This window comes from Ahaetulla prasina, chromosome 3 (genome assembly GCF_028640845.1).
Source record: "Ahaetulla prasina isolate Xishuangbanna chromosome 3, ASM2864084v1, whole genome shotgun sequence".
In the NCBI taxonomy this organism is placed as follows: Eukaryota; Metazoa; Chordata; class Lepidosauria; order Squamata; family Colubridae; genus Ahaetulla; species Ahaetulla prasina.
In genome coordinates, this window is record NC_080541.1 from 201,627,409 (window position 1) to 201,648,358 (window position 20,950).

A 20,950-nucleotide genomic window follows, 5' to 3' on the forward strand; every position below is an offset into this window, starting at 1 on the left:
GTTTAAAATTTGTATTGTTTTTCGCTAAGTCATGTGTTCTCCTATCTAATGAAATAGTAAAGATCAGAAATAGGCTTGCCAGCATAGAGAGAATTACAGCAATTAGAAATGTGAATTGGTATTATATTTCATACTATTTTGTATATAACGAACATCAGACTTTTAACATCTATTTTATATATGTGCCAATTTGCACAAACAAATGGCAGGGTTTGGACTGCATCTTTGACTGCCATCTTGTCTGTTTTAAATCCTCCAAGGCAGATGCTGTTCACAAATAAGGCTCCCCCTCCCAATCATTTTGCAAAATGTGCTCTTCACTTCAAAAGATCTGGTGAGCTGCAGGACATCTGTCTGCTCCTTCCCTCTTCCCTCATGAAGGGATACAGTTGATCAAGTTAATAATAACTGATGTATTCACCTAGATAAATTTAGATTGCAAGAGATTCCCATCTGATGATTTGAAATATTATTTCCTGTTAACATATTCAGATGAAAAGCATTTGTACTTTCTCACTGAAGCTATTAGAAAAAACTTATATGGCTTGAAAGGTAAGGAAAGAATATTAAGAAAAGCCAAATGTTTGCATTTTGTACCTTCCTACTGTATAGAGGATAGTTTAGTTCAGTGGTCATCAACCAGTGGTCCATGGACCACTGGTGGTTCATGAGAAAATTTTGGTGGTCCACAGAATAATTATTTGCATTTTTTATATTGCACTAAATACTATTTTTTTTAAAAAAAAATTCATATTAGTGGTCCACAGGATTTAAAATTATGAATTTAGAGGTCCCTGAAGTTCGAAAGGTTGGTGAGCCCTGGTTTAGTTCATTTTCTCAAGAGAAAATCTATGTCTGGCCCAAGCTATTTATTGCAAGCTTGGCTGATTGAGATAACCTTCTGGCACATTCTGTTTCTTTTCCTACAACAGTCAAGAGAGCTAATCTCCATTTTTTAAAAAAAAAAAGCAAGTAGTTAAGAATGACATTTAACAAAACCAGTAGTCTCTTGTTAAACACTAAGGCAAATGAATGTCATCTATTTATTTATTGATATGATTTACATAACTGCCTATCTCGCAACAGGTAGGATGTCTCTGGATGGTATACAAGAAGTAACACTACAATAGTAACATAGCCCATGACAACCAAGTTTAAAACTGTAAACCTCAAATGATAAACACATCAGCCTGAGAAACACAAAAGTCCTGATTTCACCCAAGGAATAATAAAATCCAGTTCTAAGCATTTAATAATAAATCCCACTATGGTCAGTGTCATACACTCCCAGGCAAGTGTTCATTAAATTATAATTTTGAATCAGGCTCTTGAACTGCTGTATTTACTGCTAAATACCTGCTAGAGGATTCCGCAATCGAATAATCATAGTGTCCATTTGGATAAAGCAGAAATTTTTGGTTTTGATTGTTCAGGATTTAAGGAATATCATGGATTCCTTTGTAAAATGATCCCTTTGCTATGGTAAATGTTGTTTCTAAGCCCTATAATTAAACAATAGAAGTATCTTCTCTTCCTGCCTCTATCTTCCAAGCTGCCAAAACAATGCACCCAATTGGATCAAGTTTGAGCTCGTCTCACTCAGACTAATAAAATGATGGCAGTGGGCAGCAACATAATTTGGGAATTAGTTTATTTTGTCATTGCACATGGTACAATGAAATTAAATGCCGTACATTATAACTATAAAAATAAAAACACAAACATACATCCTTTACATTCTATATAATTGAAATTAAAAACCTGATATTGCAATGTAAGGTTCATTTATTAATATGTCTAAGCTCATAACTGCCAATCAAGAGACTTAAACAGAGGCTTGAGTAAAATAGCATTTAATTCTGATCAGATTCAAATGGATAGTCACTCCGAACATATAGATACATGCTAGGAAGGAATACAAAAATCATGATAGAAAGCAATGTCCTCTTATACCAAAAAGAAGTCTTTGAAGTATCTTTAGGGATGTCATAAACCATCAACTGGCATTGCATATCCTGGAATCTGGTTTGTGTATCCCGTAGTAAAGGTCACTGATATAATGTAACTCTGAATTTGCATTCCTCTGTAGTGTTATCTTTTCCTTTTTTTGTCTTTAGGCACTTGGTCCCCTATTAGCACTACAAAGGTGAGCACTACAAAGGTGTGTAGATTGCTTCTGTTAATTGAGATCTTGTGGGAAACAGAGTGGCATTTTATGGAGGTTTTTAGATCTTAATGCAGGTTAATGCAGGAAGGATGTACTTTTACAGCAGTAAGTATGTTCTTCATGAGAAAGGAAATGCAGGTATACAAAGACATCAGTATATATGTTGCAGGAAACAATTCTATTAGTATATATGTTCCCTTCACACTATTTTGTAGAATTCAATACGATTATTGCCCTGAAATAGAAGCTGTTTTTCAGCCTATTTGTCCTCGTTTTTATTAATCCTGTACTGTCTGCCAGATAGTAATAGTTCAAAAAAGGGTGGTCAGGATGAGATGGATCTTTAAGAATGTTTTGAACTTTCTTAAGGCAGCAGGAGCTATGAAGCTCTTCCAAAGAGGGGAGAAGGCAACCAATAATCCTCTGGGCAACGACACTGACCCTCTGGAGTGGTGACCTATCTGCCACTGCGCAATTGGCAAACCCTACACAGGTGCAGATGAATTGTTTGCTAAAATGTTTTGCTTGCTTAAATAAAAGGGGTGGCACTTCAAGTGACAAAAAACATTGGCAAGGTTTGTGGATTCTTTTTAAAAACTCAACTGTATTTTAGTTTCCATCCCAGATTTTCCCACTTGGATTGAGCACGTGGATTGCAGTTACGAACCACTTCTGGTTAGAAGCAGTTAAAAGACATCAAGGCTTTCTAGAGCAGCAGATACGCGCCGAACAACGATGCCGCAAAATGAATCTCTTCCTTCTTTATTTACGTTCCTTCGGGGCACTGCTTGAAGCAACCGCGCACTTACCAGCGGCCGCCCCAGATACAGCACTGTATCCAAGTCTGCAGGACTGAACACGGGCGGAAATGCTTCTCCTCTTATTTCATCTCTTTCCCCCCTCCCTCCTCTTTCTCCTCTGGAAATTCTAACTTTCCCATTGGTCAATGTAGACAATAATCTCCCGGCCATCACCACCCTCCACCCAATCAGCGCACTCCTCCTTTATTAGGCTTCCCCCACCCCCTAGCCAGCTGCTAAGGTGGCCGCCATTTTCCTTCCCTGGCTTCGCGGAACCGCGGGCCGAATCTTTCCATTGGTCCGCTCATGATTTCCCCCGCCCCCTCTCCCATGAAAGGCTTGGGGAGCAGCGTACGCGCGGCCAATCAGCGCGTAGCGACAGGGTGTCGACTGGGCTAGCAGCATCCGCTACAGCGCTGGCTGTTCGAGGTCGGAGCGAGTCGGAAGTCGCTGAGCGGGGGCATCGCTATCACCATGGGGGCGGTGCTCGGGATCTGCTCTTTGGCCAGTTGGGTGAGTCATGGGGGGGGAGGAATGTGGTGGTGGTGGGGGAAGGGATCAGTGGTCTGAGAAGCGTCCCAGACAGTCCAGGTGGGGTGGATCGCGCTATCGGGAACCTGGATTCCAGCAGCCAGGGGGAAATGAAACATCCGTAGCTTTGTATCCTGCAAGGGAGCAAATCCTGCCGTGGGTTTCTTATGGAAAATGGGGCAACTCGGATATCCCGATCATTACTCCAAATCTGCAATTTATGTATAAATGTATGTATAAAGCAGGGGTCTCCAACCTTGGCAACGTTAAGCCTGGAGGACTTCAACTCCCAGAATTCCCCAGCCAGCAAAGCAAAGCTGGCTAGGGAATTCTGGGAGTTGAAGTCCTCCAGGCTTAACGTTGCCAAGATTGGAGACCCCTGGTCTAAAGCAGGATACATAAACAAGGGGGAGGGGTCTTCTGCTCCTCTTTTGGGGTATCCGTCTAGCGACAGGCGGGAAGCTCCAAAAGAGGCTGGATAGGCTGTAATTCTAAACCTGGGATTCTAAACCTGGGAGTGAACCTCCTGTCCGTTGGAATGAACATTCATCCTTCCAAGAACTGTAAAAATACGAAGGGCATTTGATCAAACCTATCTAAATTCTTTTATTAAGTCACTGAAACCCACTGAACCAGAGAATGGGAGACAGGTAAAACAGCTCTACCAAGTTGTGAAAACGTACCTACTTTGTTATTTCGTGTGAATGCAACTGTCAAGATGGTAATAAACATTGGAGGTCCTTTGCAAGCTTTGATTGTGTTCAAGGGTTTGTTGTGGCCACTGATCGTACTTTCATGTCCTTCCGTCTGTTTCCTGTGGCTTGTGATTTAATCTCTAAGAATGATACTTATGTCTCAGTCAGGAAATGGCTGCTGAGTCATAACCTTTTGAGTGAGGTAGATGGCATGTCCACATAATAACCAAATTGCCATGGCTACTGGAGCCATTGCAGTGTTTCTAACCATTTAACTTAACCCTTCTTTCTTGAAACCCAGTGAATTACTCTAAACAGGCTTAGGTGATCATCCTTATTTCCTAAAAAAACGTTTGAACCGTGGAATCTTTGCAGGCTGTAGAGGAGAGACATATAGTACATCTATTCATTTCCACTGGTTTGCAGGCTTTTAGAACAAAGACTGACAAAAGGGAATAACTCTTCAAAGAAAGCAGAGATTGCAAAGTGAACAAAGGCTGCTTTCATATTCCTGCTCTTCAGAGAGATTAAAACATAAAAATGTTTGGGAATCGGGATGGTAAAAGCTTCCACTTGAGTGCCTCTGGATTGCTTTCAGTTTGAGCGGAACTAAGACTTATTCAAAGTACAAAGTGCTATGTTAGTTGGCTGGTATAGATTTTTCCTACAATGAAATACGTATGTCCGTGATGGCAAACTTATGGCACGTGTGTGAGAGGTAGCACACAGCGCCCTCTCTGATGGCATGCAAGCCGTTGCCCCAGTTCAATTCCACTGCACACACGCCTCCCACCGGCCAGCTGGTCTTTGGGTCTCTGCCGGGCATGCACGGGGGGCGTGCGGGACGGATGCATGCATGTGTGGGGCACATGCACAGGTGGGGCGCATGCACAGGGGCTCATGCATGCACAGGGGAGGCGCATGCATAGGAGCCACATGCGCATTGCATTTTGAGGGTTTGGGAACGTGCTTTGGGCACTTGGTCCAGAAAAGGTTAGCCATCATTGAAGTATGTTGTCAATTGCTAAACTTTCCAAAACACCCAATGTTATGCTAATTTATATGGTAGTTCCATCCATTCTATACAACCATTGGAAAATTAAAGTTTTTCTATTATTCAGTGTTGATATTTACATTTAATTTCCACCAGTCATCTTTTCAGTATAACAATATTTTTCTTTACCTTACTCCAGGGGTGAAATGCTCCTGATTCGGACCGGATCGCCTGATCCGGTAGCGATGGCGGCGGTTGGTTCGGAGCACTGGTAGCAAAAATCCCTGCCCGCCCCATGCCCAGCTGAGCTGTGTGATCATCAGACTTTTTTTTAACTTTTAAAAGACTTTTTTCGGCCCAAGAAAAAATGATTTTAAAGGTTAAAAAAAAAAAAGCCTTTGATGATCGCGCAGCTCAGCTAGGTGCTAGCCAAAAAACTGGGGTGCGGGGGGGGGGGAAGCCTGCTGGGAGGAAAAACTGACTTCCCACCCCCACCCCCCTCCATTTTTTTGGTTTGGCTTGCCTAGTAAGCCTGCTGGGAGGAAAAACGGGGTGTGGGGAGGTTCATTTTTGAGAGAGAGAAAGAAAGGCAAGGAAGGAAGGGAGGAAGGAGTATAAACCTGGCACTACTAGACACAGCTTCAGAGGATAATCCAGGGCTGGAAGGGACCTGAAGGTCATCTAGTCCAACCCTGCTCCAGCAGGACATTTTTAGTGAGTTTCAGTCTTTTGATCCCCCAGTCACATAGCCACGCCCACCCAGTCACATGACCCCCACCAAGCCACGCCCACCAAGCCACACCCACAGAACCGGTAGCAAAAAAAAAATAGATTTCACCCCTGCCTTACTCTCTTAATTTGGTTGTCAGTTTAATAACATGGAGTTGGTTATTGCTCAGAGTTGATACAGGTTAGGTAGAGTGCTCAATAATGTTCTAGTTAGTATGAGCATACAAATTCTAGGTGTGAATTAAGATATGGAGCGTGTGCAATGCACACATTTATAAAGAACAGCATTTCTACTGCGTTTACATTGCAGCAGTTGAGTAGGGTTGACTGGAGTCGACCCCCGTAGAGCAGTGCCCCCCAACCTTTTGGCCACCAGGGATTGGTTCTGTGGAGAGAGGTTTTTCCACAGAACAGAGGGGGCGTGGTTTCATGTGCTGCCTGCATCCAGTAGATGGGGCTTCACTTGTTTGTGCGAACCAGTTGCTGGCATGTTGCGGACTGATGCTGGTCCACGGACCTGGGGTTGGGGACCACTGCTGTAGAGAACACTAACCCTAAATATACTATGTCACGAGAAAGTAAAAATATATCACCAGAAATAAGTTTAATTGAAGGCTTCAGTTAAGATAAATATATAACTTCTCATTAAGGTGACTACCTGCCGAGAATGTGCATGATTTATGCATTTGGCTTTACTTCTACAACTTTCTTGCAATATGAGTACTTTGCCATTGTTCTTTAGGCTGTCCAGATGGGCTGTTCATGCTAATCAGAGCATTAAACTTGTATTGGACTGTTAACATACTAGAAATTAGTTCCCTCCTAATCATAAGACATTTCTAAATTGGTCTTTCTAATTTGCCATTTCAATGCATTTCACGTGGTGTGTGCCCTTATAAGACCATTATAAATAAGTATCTTTGAAAGGATGTATAGTACTGCTAATACTTAAATATTCTCATTTATTCCTCTTTTTTGTATAGATTCCATGTCTTTGCAGCGGTGCATCATGTTTGTTATGTCGCTGTTGTCCTAACAGCAAGAATTCTACAGTTACTCGGGTCATTTATGCTTTCCTGCTTCTTCTTAGTACTTTTGTTGCATGCATCATGCTGGTACCAGGAATGGAGAAACATCTCAAAGAGGTACTGATGTTTTAAAATCTTGCCTATAATACACATTATTGGGCACTGATTTCCTCCACTTAAGTCCTCCACACTGAAATTTGAAAGAAAAAATCTAGTGGAATTTGTGTTGAGTTCTTAATAATAAGATCATTTTATTAGGTGCAATAAGACTCCAGTCCAGACAAATTTGAAATATCAGCATTTCAAGTTTAAGCTACAGAATTTGATAGAAATTTTGCCATGTTTTTCTGTTTCTTAAGCACCCTGATTTCAAAATCTCGAGCAAGCAAGCATTTCTTTTTAATTTTTTCTTAGTCAGGATTTTGTGGAATATATATTTATGAGAATACTTATGAGGAGAATGGGCTCCATATTTCTCAAACATTACAGTCAGAAAACATTATTATTGTTTCTTTCAACAAGCATCTCTTGCATGTTGGCAACAGGAAAGAGAACTTTCATCTCTTTATAGTCCTATCCCTCGCTGCCTCTCCCTCTATCTATCTATCTTGCACACATATACATATATACATACTTTATTAAAGCTTAATTTTCTCTCCACACTATATCTGATATTATTATACTGGACCTGAATGTTTTTGGAAAAACTGGAACTTAACTCCAGATTATTCTGCTCTCCATGAGCTATGACCAAACTAGGAAGTCTATTAAACTTTTAGCCCTAGACATGAGCAAACTGAGCAAAGCACCTGAGGGTAGAACAAAAAGCAATGGGTGGAAACTAATCAAGGAGAGATGCAACTTAGAACTAAGGAGAAATTTCCTGACAGTTAGAACAATTAATCAGTGGAACAATTTGCCTGCAGAAGTTGTGAATGCTCCAACACTGGAAATTTTTAAAAGATGTTGGATAACCATTTGTCTGAAATGGTGTAGGGTTTCCTGCTTGGGCAGGGGGTTAGACTAGAAGACCTCCAAGGTCTCTTCCAACTCTGTTATTATGTTATAAAACTGAGTTGACTTGGTCTGTACCAGCATTAAGTCCTGAATCAGAAACTGCACCAGTCAAATATTTTATCTCCTTGGATTTGTAAATAATGGCAGAGTTTTCACTGACTCGGATTAATATATTGGGAATTCTTATACTATAGGAACATTATTATAGAACATTATAGCTATTATAGGATAGAATGAGCTAGCAGATCCTGGCATTCTGGGTGCAGGGAGCCTTTAACTTAAAATCATAATTGAGCTTGAATTACAGTTGTAAGCTGTTATCATTAAGTGGGTCATATTTTGTATTTTTTTTTACCATGGTCATTAAGTAAACACAGTGGCATGAGTGGATGCCATTAAGCAAATCCATTTTACACACTAGGCAATTTTTTTGCCAGAAACTGGAGACAAACTCTGGAAACTGGCCAGACTTTAAATTGCAGTCCTGTGACTTGTGGGATGTTGCAAATGGCCATGAAGGAGAACCAGTTGTTAAGTGCTTAAAATGTGATCACGTGACCAATTGGGGATTCGTACAGTGTTGTATCTTCAACATTGAATTGTAAGTAGCTTTTGGGGCCCTGTTGTAACTTCAAACTGTCACTAAGTGATCACTTGTAAGTCGAGGACTTCCTATAAATGGCAGCTTGATAACATGTCTTAACCTGGAGCGATACAATATAATAACTTATAAACCATGGGCTTTCAACCATGATCAACATCTGTAAGACTAGGATTTAAGGAAAATGAATATTGTATAATCTACTTGCATATAATTAAAGTTTTTGAATTTATTGTTCTCTTTTAGGTGCCTGGTTTTTGTGATGGCTTTGATTGTGAAGCTTTGGTTGGATATAGAGCCGTCTATCGAATCAGTTTTGCTATGGCCGTGTTTTTCTGCCTCTTTGCCTTATTTATGATACAAGTGAAATCGAGTAAAGACCCACGGGCTGCTATCCACAATGGGTGAGTTAGATGGAAAAAGGGGACTAATTCCTTATTTATTTTGCCCTCAACCTGAAATGGTAATTTTTCAAAACTCAAACGTCAAAGTAGGAAATATTCATTGTTCCAAGCAGGAAAGTTGAATAAATACATGCCCATGAAAGAATAATGATTAATTTCAGTTTATATAATTCCAGATATAAATTTAACAGGAGAGCGTAACTTCATAATCTCTACATATGGCAAATAACAACCCCTTAGTCTTGGCTATATTGGTAGTGTGATTGTTGTATGTTTAATAAATTGTTTGAAATCCTAGGGATTACAATGAGGACCCAGATTGTTGGGGGGCAATAAGTTGACTTTGTATATAGTATACAAATGGATGAAGACTATTGCCTGACATAGTGTAAGCCGCCCTGAGTCTTCGGAGAAGGGTGGGATATAAATGCAAATTAAAAAAACAAAAAACAATGGTATATACAGTAAATAAATGCCGAACATCCAAACTTTAGCTCATTTTTTCAGGGCATAGATATTAAAAACTGCCTCTTAATATAATCCTTCAATTAAAAATCACCAATGAGACTTATTCCTATAGCCAGATGCATCCCATTAGACATGTTTACTTTCGTTAACTTAATATAGGCAGAAAAATAATTCTCAATTATCTTCTTCATGTTTCAATAGATTTTGGTTCTTCAAAGTAGCTGCAATTGTTGGACTCATGGTCGGGGCGTTTTATATTCCCGAAGGGTCTTTCACAAGAGGCAAGTGTGCATGGATCAGGAAATGTCATCATTGATTGAACTATAATAGTCGGAATTTTTTTTTTTAAAATGTCAAATAATATCCAGTGAATAAAATGCTTATATAGACAAAGCCAAGGGTCTCCAACCTTGGCAACTTTAAGGCTGGTGGACTTCAACTCCCAGAATTCCCCAGCCATTGGGACTGCCCTTGAGGATTCATATGTTGCAAATGGTCCAGCAGCAGCTGGATGGTTTAGATACTAGTCCGGGAGTCTCCAACCTTGGCAACTTTAAGCCTGGTGGACTTCAACTCACAGAATTCTGGGAGTTGAAGTCTGCCAGGCTTAAAGTTGCCAAGGTTGGAGACCCCTGGACAAAGCCGTTCGATGGTCCAAGGAAGAATTACTAGAGGGGTATTTGGATGAATGTGTGCTACATAGTGGTTGCTACTCAATGCTCCATCAAGCTATTACAATCGTAATGGCTTCAAGGAAGAGAGACATCAAATAGGAAACCACTCCTTTGCTCTCATGTACACAAGCACACCCTCTGTACATACACCCATTTTCATGTTAATCTACTCAAGAAAGCAAAAGTTAATGTTGCACAGGGGACACAAGCTCCAAACTCTATTAGGCTAAAAAACTTGGCTTCCAGAGTGATCATGAGGGAAAGGGAGTGACATGAGCAAGGTATATTTTTTTCCCCTCTTTGTAAGGTGATCAGACTTTAGAATTACTACTTCAGTAGTATGTTATCACTCTTAAGCAATACAACAGAAGTACAAATATTTGCATATATGTCCTCTGTGGTATGTATAAAATGTAAAGGTTCCCTTCGCACATACGTGCTAGTCATTGCCGACTCTAGGGGGCTGTGCTTATCTCCGTTTCAAAGCCGAAGAGCCAGCGCTGTCCAAAGACGTCTCCGTGGTCATGTGGCCGGCATGACTCAACGCCAAAGGCGCACGGAACGCTGTTGTCTTCCCACCAAGGAACTACTTGCATTTTTACGTGCTTTCGAAACTGCTAGGTTGGCAGAAACTGGGACAAGTAATGGGAGCTCACCCCATTACACAGCAGCACTAGGGATTCGAACCGCTGAGCTGCCGACCTTTCGATCGACAAGCTCAACGTCCTAGCCCCTGAGCCACTGCGTCCCTATATGTATGTATGTATGTATAACCTTTCCCAATTTGTATGTATAACCTTTCCAATTTGTATGTATAACCTTTCCCAATTTGCCATCCTGGGTTTTCTTCAAATGTATTAGGTCTTTATCCATCTTTATTTTTTATTTACTCAAGGCATACATGTTTAATGTTCCCATGTCCTATTTTCCTCAATAATAACCTGGTGGAGAGGGATGACAAAGAGTGACTAGCCCAAAAGTCACCAAGCCAGTCTTAAGAGAGGACTAGAATTCATGCTTCCTGGTTTCCAGGCCAGCAACCTTAGCCACTGCATACAGTGGCTCTCCCATTTATCTTCAAATCCACACTAGAGTTCAACTGCGATTGTTCTCAAATAGGATGCTTATCCTTAAATGCAGTTCAAAGCACTCCTTGTGCTGCATGCACCTGAATTTCTTTTAAACGATTGCCATGAATTGTTTTAGACAAATTCTTACCTGATCAGTAAATTCCCTGGCACAGCACCAATCAGAAAGATATTTTGTATCCTCTTCATAGCACCTGAAATAGCTTTATGAGTTTTAAAAGGCTTACAAATGAAAGTATGTACAGTATATGAATGGAGATAATTATTGGTCAGCTTTCTGTCTGACTTCCCCTATTTGGGTTATAGCTCCATCATTCACATCCCTGCTCAGTACATCACATGGAAGATGATTATTCTCTCTGGCTCCATTGAGATACATTTACTCAGATGCTGACATGATGGTAAATTTCTTTCTTTCTTTCTTTCTAGTATTATTTGTTTTGGGAACTGGGGGTGCCTTCCTCTTCATTCTCATCCAGCTGCTGCTGCTTGTGGATTTTGCTCATTCCTGGAATGAATCCTGGGTTGAACGAATGGAAGAGGGAAATTCCAGGTGCTGGTATGCTGGTAAGAGTCATTTGGCCGATGAGTAACAAAATGAAACAGCAGCTTTAATGCATGCTGCTTTGGGCTTCTCTTTGCTTGGGCAATTTATTGACTGTATTTAGAACCACCTGTTAGTGTTTTTTCAAACTTGGCAACTTTAAGACACGTAGATTTCAACATTCAGAATTCTCAACATATTGAGTTGAAAGGAGTTGAAAGTCACACATCTTAAAAAGAGGCCAAGTTTGAAAAATGTGACCTCCTCCATAGAACAAAAAAATGGGGTTGCATTAAAAAAAAGTCAGCATTATTCATCTGAAGACATAGTTCATAGCAAACAAAGTCTGTATACTAAGAATGTTCTTAAGAACCAAGTATAGATTTTTGTTTCCATTTGCATCCAGTTTTGGGGATATTCTGCTCATCCTTGGGCATGTCAGTTTTACTTCCTGATTTTGCTGCCTGATTCTATGGGATAATGCTAAAGAGGGATAATGCTGTGATTTTCAAATGCAGTGAGGGTTAAAGGTAAAGGTTCGCCCACACGTGTGCTAGTCGTTTCTGGCTCTAGAGGTGATGCTCATCTCTGTTTCTAAGCCAAAGAGCCAGCGCTGTCCGGAGACGTCTCTGTGGTCATGTGGCCAGCATGACTAAACACCAAAGGCGCACAGAGCGCTGTTACCTTCCCGCCAAGGTAGTCCCTATTTTTCTACTTGTATTTTTTATGTGCTTTCAACCTGCTAGGTTGGCAGAAGCTGGGACAAGTAATGGGAGCTCACTCTGTTACGCAGCCCTAGGGATTCGAATCACTGAACCGCCAACCTTTCGATCGACAAGCTCAGCGTCTTAGCCACAGAGCCACCGCGTCCCTTTGTGAGGGTTAAATGTGCCTTAATATTGAAAAAGTACAAAACCTGCCACTATAAGCAAATTTTTGCTTTAGATGGTAGCATTACGCACACTTGATAGGATAAAATGATGCTCTCTGTGGAGGAGAAAGCCAGGATCTTCCTACGTGAGACTAGTTATTTCCACAAATGAATTGCATCTTTAAACAATATTGTTGGTCCAATTTAGCACTTGAGTACTTCTAAGAAAGTTCTGCTTGGTTTTTTCAGCTCTCCTGTCCTGCACCATCTTGAACTACATTCTGTCGTTCATTGCCATCGTACTCTTCTATGTCTTCTACACAAAGCCAGATGGCTGTATTGAGAACAAGTGCTTCATCAGCTTTAATATGATCGCATGCATTGCTGTATCGATCATATCAATCCTTCCCAAAGTCCAGGTATGATGATGAAGCGGTGCTTTCAAATGAACAAACTTAGTTGATTTATTTTGCTTTAGGTGTTATGTTGGTGGATTTTATATCTTGCAAATGCTTCTAAAAATAAATCAGTGAATACAGAACATAAATTATTTTGGTCAAGTTTGAGTAGCCTTTTGATGTAAGGACTAGATTTAACTTTGGGGAAAGGTTGGAGTGATATGCTGATATAAGCCAGACACCCAATTTTGAATTTTGAGAAAAATGTCAGGTTAGTTCTGTTTTTAAGTGCTAAATGTATTTGTGGACATGTACAGCAGTTTGGATGTGTTTCCCTCTTCAGAATGGTGAAAATCACATTGTGAGTTACTGATGCTTTGGTTCTGTGGCTGATAAGAGAGTGTTCTAGAGGCTGCAAAAAACTAGATGTGGATAGTTGTGCCCCAGATAATTTTTAGACCTTTGACAATGCTTAATGCTGAATAAAAGTAGTTCTTGACTGGCCACTTACTGTATTTTTTGGAGTATAAGACGCACCTTTTCCCCCCCAAAAAAGGTGGGGGGAAATGTGAATTCACTTATACTCCGAATGTAGCCCCACCCAGCTTCTCAAACGGAGGTTTCAGAGGCTGAAAGAAGCTTCAGAAAAGAAGCTCCCAAACTGAGCTTCAGAAAAGAAGCTCCCAAACAGCGCTTCAGAGGCTTTTTCCCTGAAGTTCTGTTTTGGAGGCTTTCAGAGGCAGAAAAAAGTTTTTTCTGAAACAGTTTCAGATGCAGAAAAAAAAAGCAAGGCACAGAGCTCACAACCAAGGAACCTGTTGCTAAAATTCACCTCTGGGAACAGTTGATTGAGGTTATTCCGGGAGGCCCGTCACCTACCAATCAGCTTTTTTCTTATTTTCCTCCCCAAAAACTAAGGTGCATCTTATACTCCAAAAAATACGGTAGACAATGGCTGTAGCCATCCTGCAGTCATGTGATCTCATTTTGGCTATTTGGCAGCTGGCTCCCATTTATGGCTATGTGCAGCCTCTTGCCGTCACAATTTCCAATATTTTTCACTGGTTTCTGGTATTTAATTATTGACAAAAAACGTCCATTGGGCAAAATGGACCACCTTAACAACCTTCACAAAAAATTCTTTAAAATCAGATCCGTTCACATGTTGCCCGACTTACAACTATAATTCCAGGCTCAGTTATGGCCATAAGTTGAGGACTACCTGTAGCCTAATACCGTATCAAAATTGAAGCATTTTTAGCTATAGCTTTTAACCTCTTAAACCTTCATGATTCCGATCATAAAATAATTTACATTATTAAAAATTACTTGTCTCAAATAGGAACAGCAACCTCGTTCTGGTCTTCTCCAGTCTTCTGTGATTACTCTCTACACCATGTACCTCACTTGGTCAGCCATGTCTAACGAGCCTGGTAAGCTGCTATTAATGCAAATAGTATGACAGAAACAAAACCATTATGCTATACATTTCAATTGTTTTCTTTAGAAACACATGAATTCCTTAAAAAACAGCATGCAAACCCTTCGTTATAGTGAGACTTCATTTTAACAAATGCCTTATTTAGGTTACCTGACAACAGACAACAATAATTCTCAGAATAGTATATATATGTTTATATAAGTTTTCCTCTTAAAAATGTTTCTTTTTAGACCGCCATTGTAACCCAAGCCTTCTGAACATCATCGGCCAAATATCTGCACCTACTTCCATCCCGTTGAATGCAACTGTTGTCCCTACTCCTATACCAGAACAATCACCTCAGTGGTGGGATACACAGAGCATTGTTGGGCTTATCATCTTTGTACTTTGTCTCCTATATTCCAGGTAAGATCCAAGTTTTATGTTTTCTGAATCAGAAGCTATTCTAATGTGATCTATTATTTATTCTATTAAATTTGGATGTATGAAATAGAAGCTTTCTCTCTCTTTAAATCAAGAGAAATTAGTTTTGATTGATGTGGCATCAATAACCTGATTAAAAGCACTTTACGGTGTCTTCCAATTGTAGTAAGATCCATACTGATTAAACTCTTTTGAGTTAATTAACTAAATACTAGTTTTTAAAACTCAATTTGTTTTAGCTGAAATTTGACGAGTGTTGATCCTGATGTGAAAACGATCCATGTTGTTTTTTGTAATCTTAAACCAATGGTCCAGTTTTATTCTACATCAGACTCTTGTACCCATGGCATCCTCTGGGTGTGAGGCAGTGGTGAAATTCAATTTTTTTTACTACCAGTTCTGTGGGGGTGGGGTGGCTTGGTGGGCATGGCAGGGGAAAGATACTGCAAAATCTCCATTCCCACCCCAGGGGAAGGATACTGCAAAATCTCCATTCCCACCCCACTCCAGGGGAAGGATATGGCAAAATCCCTATTCCCTCCCCACTCCTGGGGGAAGGATATTTCAAAATCTCCATTCCCACCTCACTCTGGGACCAGCCAGAGGTGGTATTTGCCAGTTCTCTGCCAGTTCTCTGAACTACTCAAAATTTCCGCTACCAGTTCTTCAGAACCTGCTGGATTTCACCTCTGGTATGAGGACTTCTAGATCATGCTGAATCAGTCTTGAGAGCTATATGAATAAAAAAAAACATTGCAAGAAATGAAATCCATACAACTAGAGGACGCCCAAGTTGGCCAAAGTGCTCTAATGAGCTCCAAAGAGCTTGCATAACATTTTTAATTCTCTACCTTCAGAAATAGCTTAGATATTTGGTCCTAATTAGTATTAACAGCATTTTTTTATTTATGCCTGTTCAGAGTCAACAGGTGACTCTTGTTAAGTACTCACAATAAAAAAGATAGGAAGCAAGTTAACAATAGCAATTACAGCAATCCAACAAAAAGAAAAAAACTACCCTTAGTACTGGAAAATCCTTTAATCGACCAATAGTCAGATCTTAATGATCAGTGGAATACCCAGAATCATTGGGAACAATCAAATTTTGGGAAAAGGGAATATTATTTCAAAGAAGGAGCAAAAACTGAGGAAGCTTTCTCCCAAGATTCTTATACATGTCATTCCATAAAGGCAGAGATCCCGAGGAGAACTCAACTTCTTAAAGTTTATTGGATTAGAAAAAAATCTCTGACAAAAGACAGACCTGGTCCTGAGTCATCAAGAGCATTAGGTGGGATAATCAGCTTGAAGTGTGTGGGGAAATGAGTTGGCATCTGGTGCAACTCTTGAAGTAATGGTACTACATAGGTATACTGAGTAGTCCAGGGGTCTCCAACCTTGGCAATTTTAAGCCTGGCGGACTTCAACTCCCAGAACGGACAGGAGGTTTACTCCCAGGTTTAGGCTTACAGCCTATTGAACCTCTTTTGGAGGTTCTCACCTGTTGCTAGACCCCAAAAGAGGAGCAGAAGACCCTCCCCCCTTGTTTATGCATCCTGCTGTAGACCAGGGATCTCCAACCTTGGCAACGTTAAGCCTGGAAGACTTCAACTCGCAGAATTCCCCAGCCAGCTTTGCTGGACTAGATTAGTACCTAAACCATCCAGCTGCTGCATTCTAAACCATTTGCAACATATGAATCCTCAAGGGCACTCCCAATACAGGCAGCATTTCAATAGGCCGAATGAGAAATAAGCAGGGCAAGAGTGATTGTGAACAGTCTTCTGATTCAGGAGTGGCCATAGTTTGTGCAGTTTGCTTCTGTGCAAAAGCCTACTTAGACCCAGGCTTACCTGCTGTTCAAGTGTGAACTCTGAATCAGGATTATTGACCATCTCTAAACAAGGTAAAGGTAAAGGTTCCCCTCACCCATACGTGCTAGTCATTCCCGATTCTAGGGGGCGGTGCTCATCTCCATTTCAAAGCCAAAGAGCCAGTGCTGTCGGAAGGCATCTCCGTGGTCATGTGGCTGGCATGACTAAATGCCAAAGGCGCACGGACCACTGTTACCTTCCCATCAAAGGTGGCCCCTATTTTTCTACTTGCATTTTTTATGTGCTTTCGAACTGCTAGGTTGGCAGAAGCTAGGACAAGTAACGGGAGCTCACCCAGTTACGTGGCACTAGGGATTCGAACCGCTGAACTGCCGACCTTTTGATTGACAAGCTCAGTGTCTTAAGTCAAATTTGGCATATTACTGGAATTGGAAGATTCTAGAATTATTAACTCTGTCTTGCTAGGATTAAGCTTCAATCTTTGTCCCTATCCAGTAAAGCCTGCAGGTACTGGGACAATCTGAACCACATCTGTTGAGCCTGCTGAAGATGAAATGCATATTATACATCTGATTGTAGTACATATGATGTATTATCTATGTCCCAGATGAATTCTCCCAGGAATTTTATGTAGATATGAAATAAAAGGAGAGAATCCAATCCTGTCACAACAGAGAACCCAAGATTTGATTTCTCGCTCCTCACACTGAATCGTTCCCTGTTTATAGCAGTGCCTGCCACTTTCAGCCATAAAAATGTCATGCCTGGTGCCATGATTGTTGATTTTACGGAGCTAAGAGATCAAATAGGAGCATAAGTTTCAGTATTGGCATTCAGCCGGTTCTATCCGGTTCAGGCGAACCGATAGTGGCGGCGGGAGGCTCCGCCTACTTGCCCTGATATCATCACATCCTGTTTTTGATGCTCTGCACATACGTGGAAGGCCCTGTGCATGTAGAAGTGGTGCGTGCACTCACATTTGCGAACAGGTAGCAAAGGTAAGTGAATACCACCCTTGATGAGGCTGCATTTCTGCATCTCAAATCTTGCCACAGGCCACCCGCAAGAATGTGAGTGTGGTCTTAATTTTGTACCCAGACCGACCTAAAACCAGGCTGCAAAAGTCCAGTTAATCTGCAGAACTTTGATTCAGACCCACTATTTTCTCAACAACTTTCCCCATGTACGTTAGACAGATTGAGCGGTTGCTGGGTTGGAATGATGGTTTCTTGAGAAGGGCCATATACCGTAGTTTTCGGAGTATAAAACGCACTCCTCCCGCCCCCCAAAAGAGGGTGGAAATGCATCTTATACACCGAATACAGACATTTTTGGCCTCCCGAAATCCTGCCCTGCACGTCCCGTTTTTGCCAAAAACAGGCCCGTTTTTTGCAAAAATGGGGCCTGCAGAGTGTTTGGGAGACCTGCAGAGTGCTCCTGGGGGCTGGGGAGGGCAAAAACGCAACACGTAGGGGGTTTGGGAGGCCAAAAATGGGGGTAATTTTGCCCTCCCAGCCCCCAGGAGCACTCTGCAGGCCTCCCAAACACACTGCGCACCCTGTTTCTGCAAAAAATGGGCCCATTTTTGGCCTCTCAAACCCCTTCATGCATCATGCTTTTGCCTTCCCCGGCCCCCAGGAACGCACTCTGTGCGTTCAGTTTTTTATTTTATTTATTTATTTATTTATTTATTTGATTTTTATACCGCCCTTCTCCCGAAGGACTCAGGGCGGTGTACAGGCAAAAATAAAACAGATAGTACAATATACAATTTAAAATGCAATTAAAAAACTTATTTTAAAATTGGCCTGAAAAGTATACAATGAACTAAAAACCCCATTTAAAATTAGTTAATAAAATTTAAAATTTAATAAAATTCAATTTAAGCCAGCCCCGCGCGAATAAAAAGATGTGTCTTCAGTTCGCGACGGAATGTCCGAAGGTCAGGTATTTGGCGTAAACCCGGGGCAAGTTCGTTCCAGAGTGTGGGAGCCCCCACAGAGAAGGACCTTCCCCTGGGGGCCGCCAGCCGACATTGCTTGGCGGACGGCACCCTGAGAAGTCCCTTTCTGTGAGAGCGTACGGGTCGGTGGGAGGCATGTGGTAACGAGCGAGTTTTTCACAAAAACAGGATGCGTAGAGGGCTTTTTCCCTTGTTTACCTCTTTGAAATCTTGGTGTGTCTTATACTCCCGTGCATCTTAATAGTCCAAAAAATATGGTAATTGTTTCCTTTAAGTACATACTGTGTTTTCAGAACCAACAGTAGCTGAATGAGTTTTCGTAGAATTTTAACTAATTACAGCTGTCCAGCATTATTCAAAGTGCACTTTTTTTATAAGCTAGATTTCTGAAGCCTCCTTCCTTGTTTTGCAGCATCCGGTCTTCTAACAACAGCCAAGTGAATAAGTTGACGCTGTCTGTCAGTGACAGTGTCATTCTGGATGATGTGCCAAATACAGCTGATGTAGAAGACGGAGAAGTCCGCCGGGTTTTTGACAATGAAAAGGATGGTGTCCAGTATAGCTATTTCTTCTTCCACTTCATGTTAACTCTTGCTTCCCTCTACATAATGATGACTCTTACTAATTGGTACAGGTTAGTATATTCTTGACAGCAATTTTAATCAAAAAAGGTATTGCTGTAGATTACTAACTCAGTATGGAATTGTTTACATATTAAAAACAATTTTTTTTAATTAGAAATTTAAATTTAAATTTTTGCACAAAACTAAAGTTAGGATTCATCTTGTGACACTGAATAGATTTTCTTCTGTACGCTGGGAAAGATGTACCGTAAATATTATTTCTGAATAATACAGGGCCTCTGTGGCTCAGACTGCTAATGCAGTCTGTTATTAACAGCAGCTGCCTGCAATTACTGCAGGTTCTAGTCCCACCAGGCCCAAGGTTGACTCAGCCTTCCATCTTTTATAAGGTAGGTAAAATGAGGACCCAGATTGTTGGGGGCAATAAGTTGACTTTGTATATAAATATACAAATAGAATGAAGACTATTGCTAACATAGTGTAAGCCGCCCTGAGTCTTCGGAGAAGGGCGGGATATAAATGCAAATAAAAAAAAAATACTTCTGTAATTAACCCCAAATATCTACCAAGCATACCAAAAGGCTGTATAATTGAGTTGAATTAGCTGAAGACTTTCTACCAGTTGATTGAGGCATATATCATTTTTATTAATTTTACAGTCCTGATGCTGAAACTAAAACACTGAAAAGCAAATGGCCAGCTGTCTGGGTGAAGATCTCCTCAAGCTGGGTTTGTCTTCTTCTTTATGTCTGGACTTTAGTGGCACCCCTGATCCTTACCAATCGAGACTTCAATTAAATGGTAACTTCTGTGAAAGCATGGAGATATGATGTTCTGCTCTGCTGAAAGCCAAAAGTTATGTATTGCTTCGTGGACCTAAGACTCCAGGCATCATTCCTACAACAGGCAGACAAATAGAAGTCTAACTTGTGTAAAGCTTAATGCAGAGTCTAAGTGCTGTACATATTGATGTGTTAAATTCAAAGCTAGCATTCATGTTATCTACTACAGCTGTGCTGTTGAAGGATTTCGTAAAAAGCTTGTGTAAACACACTCTCTACTGGAAGTGTGAACGGAAAGTAATATATTCTAAAGTTGTTCTGATAATTCACTGTATGGAAATGAGTACCATTGCTGCATTGCTTTACTTTCCATTTCAGGAAAAAATGTATCTGATGGAGCTTTGAATAATGGGTAAAGTGTTTTTCTTAACAGAACAGCATGCTAATGTAATATACCAAGCCTATGACTGGCAACTTTTGGGATCATTGTAGAAAACAAATTTTGTATGAATCTAGCATACTGCTAAACTTTTACTTTAAACACATTCAAGTCTTGCTTTTTGAAACAAGCAAACTAACAAGCAATGCTTGTTAAAACTAGTATATCATTCCACTGAGTTTGACATTATTTGCACTATAAATATGTTTGATTAAAACTAAATCTTTAGTGTCATTTTTGTTGCCTGGTTGTTTCAGCAATTCTGCATATGTTTATCATCTAGCACAAGCAGTGAAGTTGGCCTATGTCTAAAAGCAAGCCATCATACAACTAACTTGTGGTGTTAGGCAAAGAACCTCCATGTGGGGCTCTTGATTCATATATTCATATTCTAGTATAAAAGTGTAGTTGGCACAAGCTCTAAAAGTACCTGCTTACTTTTTAGCCTGTGGATTCTACATAGTCCGTACATTG

General features: G+C 40.7%; 1 protein-coding gene across 1 annotated transcript; it reads left to right on the forward strand.

The window, feature by feature from the left end:
• Positions 1-3,321: 3,321 nt before the first annotated feature.
• Positions 3,322-20,710, forward strand: SERINC3 (serine incorporator 3). The gene is made up of 10 exons (XM_058176147.1): positions 3,322-3,480; positions 6,900-7,061; positions 8,809-8,966; positions 9,636-9,715; positions 11,626-11,763; positions 12,861-13,030; positions 14,352-14,442; positions 14,681-14,855; positions 19,084-19,305; positions 19,915-20,710. Exons 1-10 carry the CDS (start codon positions 3,442-3,444, stop codon positions 20,051-20,053), a joined length of 1,374 nt encoding a protein of 457 aa, XP_058032130.1. The 5' UTR covers positions 3,322-3,441; the 3' UTR covers positions 20,054-20,710.
• The last annotated feature ends 240 nt before the right edge of the window (positions 20,711-20,950 follow it).